Source organism: Brassica oleracea, chromosome C3 (assembly GCF_000695525.1).
Source record: "Brassica oleracea var. oleracea cultivar TO1000 chromosome C3, BOL, whole genome shotgun sequence".
NCBI lineage: Eukaryota > Viridiplantae > Streptophyta > Magnoliopsida > Brassicales > Brassicaceae > Brassica > Brassica oleracea.
In genome coordinates, this window is record NC_027750.1 from 5,825,614 (window position 1) to 5,836,645 (window position 11,032).

Genomic DNA, 11,032 nt, shown 5'->3' on the forward strand with positions numbered 1-11,032 from the left:
TAATCTCTTTAGATTTTTGGTTCCTCCACTACAAAGACAACTCCCAAAAGAAACAAGGGCCAATTCTCGAATTCAACAGTGCTACGCAACTAAAACTCATATGAGAATATTTATTTTTATAATATCATAGAATATTAGATATAAAACAATATTTTGAATCGGGCGCATATGTGTTTATGCTATCAAAATATACTCAAATGCTCTGATTCTGACCAAATCGATTAAACACCGGTAAATAAAGGTTCAATTTTTGGCCTAGGTATTTTACGCAGCCTATTAACCCGCCTAGGATTATGTTTATAATAAATAATATAGATATAGAAAAATGTTTATAATAAATAATACTATATTTTATAAAAAATATTAAAATGTAGAGAATACACTAAAAATCTCCAAAAAATTATAATCAAGTTGTGCAGAGCGGTCCCCAAACTCCCGATTAACATTTTGAGAACTTTCGATATGATGACCAAACCCAATCAACAAAAGAATACTAATATTTACTTATTTAATCTTTTGGCTTCAATCATCTACTAATCATATTCTTCCAAATGTATCATGTAATTGTTACTCGATGACAATATCAAGTAGCTTTCCAATTGTGGTTGTGTGTAGAATTTTATAATTAGCTACTGGACAATGGACAACTCAAGAATATGAAAGCAACAGGCAAAAACATAATAACCTCGAATATGATATTTAAAGCATTACAAGAGTTGCCCAAAAAAGCATTACAAGCACAACCACATAATATTTAAGGGAAAAAAAAAAAAACAAAACCATGTGAAGAAAACCATATATAGTAACAATAATTTTTCTAAAATTATATTAAGGTGTAGATGGATAACCAAATCTTGTTACTCAATGTTAGGGCTAATTAATGGTACCTCTCGACCATGTTACTTTCGCAATGACCTAGTTGATGCAATTTTTGTGATTCAGATCCGAATAGCTTTTTCAAACTTTATGGTTGTAAAACCATAACTTGTGTGTTTTTATGTCTTTAAATTTAAATGCTCTTTTTCAAAAAAAAAAAAAAAAATCCGAATAGCTATGTAATCAGTATTGAATTTTCACGGCGGTAAAAATAAGACCAGACCGGAACTTCAATAGGGTTGGATACTTGGATCCACGAGTTTTCCATATATACCTAAACCGGAACCTTTTTAGTGCTTGTGTATATTTTTGCTTCAACGTATCTTAGTATAATTCTCTCATATTTCTATTTCTGTAAGTCATTTTCAGAGTTTTCTACAGAACAAAACAATTTGAAGAATCTCGGGAACTCTTTACCAATCAGAGATATATACAGAGAAAAGGAGAATATATATACTCTGTATTCTCTGCTTCTATGGACCAGCACACCAGGTACTTACACACAACTACACAAGTAAGAAACCCTCATTACTCTACTTTAATTCATGCATATATAGAAGATGTAAGCCATATAAATTACACACATGACCATATGTGTAAGGTAAATGGCTTTCCAATAATAAACCACATAATAATTAATATATATATAAGGTTTCCAAGATTATGGAGTAAAACTGTAATAGATTGAAACTTTTTCAGACATGAAGACAGACCACCAAGAGGCAAATTACAAAGCCAAACCAAATCAAATTGGCCTTTCTCATCTATATAACTATTTAAGTTGGGTGTTTAAAACGATTTCGAAATCCTAAAAGCAATATCTAAGTATCTAACTTTCAATCTCAAGTGCTGCTGCTATACACAAATTAAAGGCCACTTATCAAACACTCGCAACAATTCGACCCCTTTTGCTATATGCCTTTAGATTTTGTATCTCCTTTTATATTCTTTATTTGCCTTTTATAAGCTTCTACAATGATATCTTGATCAAACTTTAATAAAGCTAAGGGACAAACTACAACCATAACCTCACCAAAAATAGTACTACCAAAATGACTATAGCCTTCTTTTACTCCCACAAATCATACTTCTTCCATATTATTAAAACCCCATGATAAAAGGAAACTAAAAATTTGTCTACTTCTTTATTTTTAGATAATAAGGATTACATAGGTTACCTTGTTTCCTCTTCTGGTTTTGTTTGGAATATTTTACCGACGCGAGAGAGATAATGCAGTTGAAACTATTGGGACCTGCCAAAAGAAAATATAAGAAAGTGTTCTTATTGCAACACACAAGAAGACAAACAAAAAAGGAAGAGTTAGTGGAGTGTTACATCAGTGTACATCAATTTCCTATTGACGATCATTTTCTTTGTTCTTTTTTTTTGTATATATGCGCTAATGGCTTGATGGCATCATAAAACAATAGACCCCACATTATCATCAGCATAATCTCTCCCCATATGGACGGTAGAGATAAAAAAAACAAATCATTAGAGAATTTTAATAACGTGAGTGTTTTATCGCGTGGTGTAGACACAACAACTTAGTGTTCAAGTTGGCTCTTCTATAAATATTGGTTTTAGAGATTGCCAAAGGTTCCCATAAAACAAAACTGAGAAGTAACTTTCTATTCAGAGAGAAAAAAGAGTTAATAAGAGTGAGAGATGAAGAGTGTGCAAGAGGAGTACCGTAAAGGACCGTGGACAGAACAAGAGGACATCCTCTTGGTCAACTTTGTCCACATGTTCGGAGATCGAAGATGGGATTTTGTAGCGAAAGTGTCAGGTTTGAAGGTGGAGGGAGAAACATAAGACTAGGTATAGGGTTTAGGCTTTGGTTTGTAAGAAAATGGTTGGTCTTTGGAAAGGACCTTCCATTAAAAGATATGACTTGGTTTTGGCTGCAGGTTTGAATAGAACAGGAAAGAGCTGCAGGTTAAGGTGGGTTAACTACTTACATCCTGGTCTCAAACGTGGTAAGATGACTCCACAAGAAGAGCATCTTGTCCTTGAGCTTCACACCAAATGGGGAAACAGGTCAGAAGATATCTTCAAGAAACAGAGAAACCCTGAAAATGTTTTTTAAACTTGTATGAACTTATTGAATTGTTCTTCATATGTAGGTGGTCGAAAATCGCCAGGAAATTGCCTGGTCGAACCGATAATGAGATAAAGAATTACTGGAGGACTCATATGAGGAAGAAGGCACAAGAGAAGAAGAGACCTATGTCTCCAACTTCCTCATCTTCAAACTGTTGCTCATCATCTATGACTACTGCAGCTACTCAAGACACTGGAGGATCCAATGGGAAAATGAATCAAGAATGTGAAGATGGATACTACTCGATGGATGACATATGGAGAGAGATTGATCAATCTGGAGCAAACATTATCAAACCGGTGAAAGACATCTACTACTCTGAGCAAAACTGTTATTTGGACTTCCCTCCTCTGGCTTCTCCAGCATGGGAAAGCTCCATGGAGTCTATATGGAACATGGATGCAGATGAAAGTAATATGTCTTCTTTTGCCATTGATCAGTTTCCTCTCAGTTTTGAACATGGTAGATCATCATCGTGGTCGTCTTTACTCTAGGATTTGATTCATTTGAATGTTTATATATGCAGCATATTTATATGTTATCAAGCAACTGCAGTAGTTTCCCATGACTTGCATTGAAAAAACACCACTCACCGTACTAATATCATGTGTAAACATCATCCTATGCCTTCATATATGTTAGTTTGTAGAATGAGTAAAAAAAAATCATATCCATCTCTTTTGCGTAAAGAGATGTTTTTTTCATGGATACCATGTATAATACAAGTGACTAGTCTAGATCATTTCTATGGGACTAGGATATCCCGTATAATTCAAAAAAAAAAAATACACGTTAAAACATATCCATTAATGTAGACTTTTGAATTTTCTGTGAATGTTTGTAATAATTCATATTTAGAAATTAAATTCTGATGAGAGAAATGTGAGGACCCATTATTAAAGCCATCAAGAGTGAAGGAAGAAAAATGGAATAAGAAAGTAGCAACGTGACTTAACTAGGCATATTCATCTGCTAAATAATCAAGAAAATAGGTTTGACTTGTAAAGCTCAAGCCAGCTTTGTGAAAAAGAATGTGTTCTTCTGCTTAATCATCTTATTGGTAAAATTAGTATGTTTTTTCATTTGTTTTTGTTTAAGAAATTTCTCCATGATGGAAACGATCAGTTCCCACTATTTTAATCAATCTTTACGGTAAGATATCATTTTTTATATCTTTATTATACGAGCCACTAAGAGACTAGAGCTTCAACTTTTCCTTGAAAAAAATGTTTTAAAATTTCAATGAAAAAGAAAAACAAAAAAGGAAGAAAAGGATGGCCGCTTAAAAGTATGCAAGCAACCAATTTACCGATTTTAAAACAAACAAAAAAGTGGAGAAGGGAGCTTAATTGATAGTCAGCACAAATAAACAAATTAAGTAATGACCAAAGATGCAATGACTGGCTGATTCTCACCAAACAATTTTTCTGAATCTTTTAATAGGAATATAATAAGTTAATAACTTGAAAAAACAATTAGAGCATAGGTATATCTTTCATAATTTGATTTTACATGCTTACCTTCCTCCACTAATAAGAACAAGAACAAATGGATGGGAATCAAATAATTAATATCCACAGACTAATATTTTCAAGTATCACACAACAAATCCATTGATAAAATTCATAAGCAAAAACACCCAATAATATTATCCTCTTTCCACCCAAACTTATTGGAAGAGTGTAAAAAAAGGTAGTGGATAAGAATCTTAAAATCACAACAAGGAAATTATCAAACTTATCATTAATTAGTGCAACAATCCCACTTCTAAGAAAGGAAAAGAGCCTACGAACTAGCAACAACATATAACGGTGGAACCACTCCTAATTTGAGACGAACAACAAGGGGCTAAGTTGCAAATCATATAAACTAATTCAATCATGTTTCTTATCTTTCAATGTGTCCCCAAAACGCTGTTTCTCCAATGTAGACATCAACTACGTACTGTTTTAGTTACGAGAAGAAAATATAATGCGCTGTGACTAAACTAGGGGATGACTGTCAACAACTGAACTATTGAGATACCTGATTGGAATGGTTTTCTCATGTATATCTGAATAAGAGGAAACCTGACACGATCAAAGAACAAAAGCTGGTTCTTGTAAGTAGCATTGTATTTTGTGCAAGTAAACATTAGTCTTAACGGAAAAGGACTACTGGAACTCAGAATAGATAAGCGATAACTTTGTTGTAATGATTACTAGATTTCCACCCGCACAACCGTGCGGGTATATATTTTCACATTTATATATATAGATATTTGTTTTACATAATTATTATATATTTTTAATGTTACTCACATATTTAAATGTTTGTATAATTATACCAAATATAATAATTTTATAGTTTTCACGCTGTAAATTAAAATCATCACATATATATGTTGCTTATTATATATTTGTCTTATTAAATTTGCGTTTGATTACTAAACTAAAATTTTTAATGCATGAAACAACATATATGAAAATAATTTTGTATTTAATTTATTATAATCATTATCCGTAATTCAAATCGCTAGATTTTTCAGTAATTTTTTAATGTTTATTAATTTTATATAATAAATTACTGTATATTAAAAAGTTTAAGATAAGTTAAATTTTTATACATGTATTATATAGTTTACTAATATTAACCCGTTCTACCAACATATTATATTTTTAGCATAAATATTTTATATTTATGAAAATAAAATATGTTAACTTATCAATTTAAAATAATTTTACCATATTTTGTTCAATATAACATTTTTATTTTAAAATGATAGATATTATTATAAAATTGATAAAATAGGATATAATTTTATTCTTTTAGTAACATTTCATTACTAATTACAAAATTAGTTGAAAGTATTTATATTAAATTTATATTCAACTTATGACAATTAAGATCTTATTATAATCTTTTTCAAGAGATTTGTTAGAATTTTTAATTTTTTTTAAAAAAATTAAAGGATATAAAAGATATTATGATTAAAGTAGTTAAAAATATTATGTATATTAGCATTAGTGATATACATTTAATATAAAATTTAAATGATGTTCCGAATAAAAATATCACTCATCAAAAAATCATGATTTTTATTTTATTAGAAAACAAATTTGAAAAAAATTAAAATTAAAATAAATATTTATTTCTAACAAACTCTTTTAAAATTATTAGTAAATGTATATGTGAAATTAATTAATTTCATTTTATTTTAATTTTCGTTTATAAACCAAAACTATATTCAATTTTAATTTCTAATTATATTTTATGATAATTTAAATTAAAACTAACTAATTTTTGAAAGTAAATTTAAAAAGATTCTAAGAAGATTTTAAAAAGATTTTGTTAGAACATTTTAAACATATTCATTTATATTTCAAATAAAAAGATAAAGATATTAAAAGATATAATAATGAATTTATGTTAAATATGATATTTTATAGGAATGGTCCAATCTAAAAAAATCACACATGAAAAAAAGTCATGACTTCTGTTTTAATATATAAGATTTTCGCGAAACACCAACCAAACCTCTCGACTATGTATTAGGAGCCATTATTTACCACTGAGACGACAAAGCATGAACCCTTACGACTGAATGTTACCACAATCTATATGGTAGTTCTTGAATTCAAAGCAAATATAATGATCCTCTCCAAGTAAAATTAGATTTCAAAACGTCCAGCTTACTCAGATCAAAGAAGAAATATGATATTGTTTGACTTAGTAGTAAGGTGAAAAACCTAAGAAATGGTAACAAGTATACAACTGGAACGAAACAAAATAGTTGATTGGTATCTAAAATCAAACAGTAAACCGAGCCGGTTTAAAATTGAAATAAATCAAAATTTAAACATATTGTTGTTGAGTCCACTCCAAAAGCGGAACCTCCAACTAAAGACTTTTCTAATCAGAGAAAGAGAGAGAACCTCAGAGAGAGAGCTAAACCCTAGCTCCGGCCGCCGCCTTTGGCGTTGCCGGAGGCTCCACCTTCTCCCCTTTCCTTGTTTTATTTCTGCTCTCCTCTTCCCAGATCCAGACCGAGTCGATATGCGCGTTTCTCTGACGATGTTTTGTCCTCCGGAACTGCGTGGTGCTGGTCGGAGTCGGCGAACCTTTGAGTGGAGTAGCGGCGAGACGTTGGCGAGACTGAGAAGAAGAGAGTCGGCTTTTAGGATTGTAGGTCTAAACAGATCTAATTTTGTTTTTCCAGATCTAGTTGAAGACCTTGTTGATGATGGCGCGTGGAGAAGGATAGACGTCTCCTCTAACTCGACTCTTCCTCCTTGTGTGGTGGCGAGATGGGTGGAGGAGAAGTGCGACAAACAGAGGTTAGTGGGGCCAACTGCGAGTTTCGACTTTCATAAAGGCTGAATCAGATTCCCTCTTGCGTTTTTCTATCATCACAATCCGCCTTTCATTCCGGACAAGTATCCGGCTTGGCCATGACGGGAGGCAAAGAACAATATCGGTATGACTCAAATCCGGGTTGCGCCGTTCGACGATGATTCTGATGGTCTTGAACTCGACTCTTATCCTATGGAGACATTAGATGGAACTTGCAAGAGATACCGGATTGGGTTATGGTTAGCTGAAGTATCAATGTCTTTACCCGTCCTAGTCTCTAGGTTTTTTTTCAGTCGGACCTTCAGTCCGCTAGCGGCAGAGGTTTATAGCAAGAAACATCAATGGCCTCAAGCTTCTTCTAGTGGAGCGCCTCTGGGTGAAGTTGCTAATGGGACATGCACAGAACTCTGATCATAGGAGACCATAGCGTGGTGAATAATTGCAATATCTGGGAAGGCTTGGGTGTGATGAAACTTTGTATATACGGCCTTATGCTCCGCCCTTTGGTGAAAAGTTCGGAGACTTCGACCCCGGTAAGAAGGAGGAGTCCGAGCAATAAGCACTTAAAGTGTTGTGGCAGCCGATCCAAGTATCTCATTCTGATCATAAGGAGATCACTGCTTGCTTTCAACTGATGTCTCGTGTTCGTTCTTTTTTGAACCGGTTTAGGTCTGGTCTTTTGTAACTATGTGGTTTAATTATGTGTTCAAAGTGACTGGATGAGATGATATGGTAACGTAGGAACCAAATGAATGTTTCTGGGTGATACTTGTATCTTCATCCTCATGTCACATTGTGGTTAAAGCCTCTCCCGAGGCAATGTGGTCACAATCTGATTGTATTAGAATCATAAAAAAAAAAAAAAAAAAAAAAAGAAAAAGAAAGCGGAACCTCCAAAAATAGGTGGCCGTCCAAAAGTAGGCGTATGCCACTTAGCGTGGAGAGCACACAATATTCTTTAGTCCTAGACGAAAGAATATAACGGGTTGTGCGCACCAGATGGCGGCGCGATTTGTACAGTGAGAAGGTGACCTTTATTTATAGCGCTACTTCTACTGCTAATTTCTCCCAGTTATCGGATGTGGGACTTTTAAACGAGAGGACCACCACAAAGGCGCAACTCTTAATGGACTTTTATGGGCCTGAAATAAGCTTGGGCTTCAATACAAACTATTGTCTTTCTTCCTTTAAGCAGACTGAAAACCAACGGATGTTCACGAAATAAAATTGCTTATTATTTATTACAGTTTTGTTTAATCGCTTTTCATATTCTTTAGCCCAAGCTAGAACGATGCTCAACAACGCTGCATAGTAAAATTAATTCAAAACTAAAAAGATATCTTTTTGTATGAAAATAAAAATTGATGCGCTTAACCGCTGCTTCTCGTCTCCTTCGCTTTGTTTACTGGTACCAAGAATGTAATAAAAACAAAATCACCGAGAGGTTTTATGTGGGTTTTACTCTGTAGAGCGTTTTCCTTGTAAGCTGAAAAGTAAGTTTCAGCAAAGCTAGCAGTGTGATTCTACGTTCACGTTCATCTTTTCAGGTCCAGGATTCCCAATGGCTTTCAATAACAGTTGTAGCTTGGTGTCTTGGCGAGACGAGTTTGATTGATCTTTAGATATTTATCAATCTATTACTACAATAAGGTAGAGAAGTACCCCCAATGACAAGTTTGTGACAGTTGAAACAAAACTTGTTAGCTCGTGGTTAGAGTAGATTGTGAGAGAGAGTTTCTTTAGCAGAATTGTGCACTGTTTAGATGAAACAGTGATGTTTACTCTTATGCCTTAGCTGAGTGATCGATTTGAGTGCTGATGATCAGATATTCAGATATCCTCGAGATGATTTAACTTGTCCCGGTAGGGGTCCCTATTGGCTAACCTATCTCAGGTGATATACATCATAGTGTACATATTTTGCTTTTAGAAGTGATGGCTTAGTATGCTGTTTACCCTATCAAAGAAAAAAAAATCAAGTTGAAAGGATAGTTCGATATGTTATGCCATCCAGGTACACATGATTTTCATCATGAGAAGAAAATATAATGCCTTGTGTTTGTGCTCTACTAATGGATTATCGACATCTGATTGGAATGGTTTGGTTTTATGTCCTGTAAATTTGAATAAGAGAAATGTGATGGAGAAATAAATTGACTTTAGTACATTCATCAATCTATTCAATTGACTTTAGTGCTAAAATAATCACTAGTAGATGGAGTGAAATAAATTGAAATTGATGGTTATCTTAACCCAATCATCAAACCAGAGTCGGTTTGGAGTCAAGGACACAATCAAACCAAATATTCAACTATATGTTGTTGGGCCCACTCGAAAGCGGGACCCTCCAAAAATAGGCGTATGCCATTTAGCGTGGAGAGCACACGGTATTCTTTAGTAAAAGGCGAAAGAATAGTTCGCTTTGTGCTCACCACATGGCTGCGTGATTTGTGAACTGAGAAGGAGATCTTTATTTATAGTGCAACTTCCGCTACTTATTTCTCTCTGTTACCCGATGTGGGACTCTAAAACGAAAGGACCATTACAAAGGCGTCGCTGACTTAATAATAATACTCTTCATGGGCTCTGAAACAAGCTTGGGCTTTAAATATAAACTGTCATCTTCCTTTCCTTTAAGGCGAGTTAAAAGTTAAAACCATAAGTTACGTTCATACAATGGTAGTGAAGCGTCAGTGTTACTGGCTATCCTCAAAAATCCAAAGTCTCTGTCCTTGAGAGGGAATACATGACCTTGCCTCCTGTTTTCATCTGACTTGGCTTCGAGAGATGAACCGTCATCGCCCTTGTCTGAACAAAATCACGACCACGAGTTTGTAATCCCAAATGCTATGTTTTGTGTTTATGAAACTCTGATTGTATTCAACTGAAAGCAATAGCTATAAGTAGCATTACAATGAAACAAAGGGCTCCTGAAATAAAGCAACAACTAACGCAACTAAACCACTAGAACTGGAAACTACTTGGTCCTAAAGAATAGGACATTATTGAAACAACTAACAAACGTGAAAGACTAAATCAAACCTCCAACGGCTCCAAACTTCAAATGGTAGTTTTGCTCCAACAAACCCTCCCTAAGCTAAACTTGGTCTTCAAGATTCAGCTTATCCTTGACTGAGCAGACTCCAAGTCTGCTTCTCATCTTCTCGAACACTTCCCTCTTTAATGCCTTTGTGAATACATCAGCAACTTGTTCTTCAGTACCGCAATGTTCCAAGCTTATCTCTCCTTCATTTACCAGATCACGTAAGAAATGAAACCTGACACCAATATGCTTGCAACGCCCATGAAATACAAGGTTCTTATATAGCTTAATTGTTGACGTGTTGTCGCATTGAATAATGGTGCTCTCGTTCATCTCATGTCCCAACTCCTTCATAACTCTTTTGAACCAAATAGCCTGACATGCGCAAACTGATGCCGCCACATACTCGGCTTCAGTCGTGGACAAAGTAACTATTGGCTGCTTCTTAGAACACCATGCAACTGCCCCATTATCCAAAAGAAAAACATACCCTGAGGTACTCTTCCTGCTATCGATATCTCCAGCAAAGTCGCTGTCAGTGTAGACACATAGCTCCCCTGTTCCTCCTCCATTGTACCAAATACCAAAGTCTGTTGTCCCCTTTAAGTACCTCAGTACCTTCTTCACAGCTTGTGCGTGGAGTCTTGTAGGTTTTGACATGAAGCGACTGAGTAAG

At 34.4% G+C, this 11,032-nt stretch overlaps 1 protein-coding gene across 2 annotated transcripts; it reads left to right on the top strand.

Annotated features, from left to right (window-relative positions):
• The first annotated feature begins 2,433 nt into the window (after positions 1-2,433).
• On the top strand, positions 2,434-3,557 carry LOC106331608 (transcription factor MYB59). Of its 2 annotated transcripts, none has more exons than XM_013769996.1 (3): positions 2,434-2,666; positions 2,788-2,917; positions 3,004-3,557. In XM_013769996.1, the coding sequence occupies exons 1-3, from the start codon at positions 2,546-2,548 to the stop codon at positions 3,473-3,475; spliced, it is 723 nt and encodes a 240-aa protein (XP_013625450.1). In that variant the 5' UTR covers positions 2,434-2,545; the 3' UTR covers positions 3,476-3,557. The 2 variants fall into 2 exon arrangements, with proteins under 2 accessions (XP_013625450.1, XP_013625451.1); XM_013769997.1 differs by having other exon boundaries at positions 2,454-2,698.
• The last annotated feature ends 7,475 nt before the right edge of the window (positions 3,558-11,032 follow it).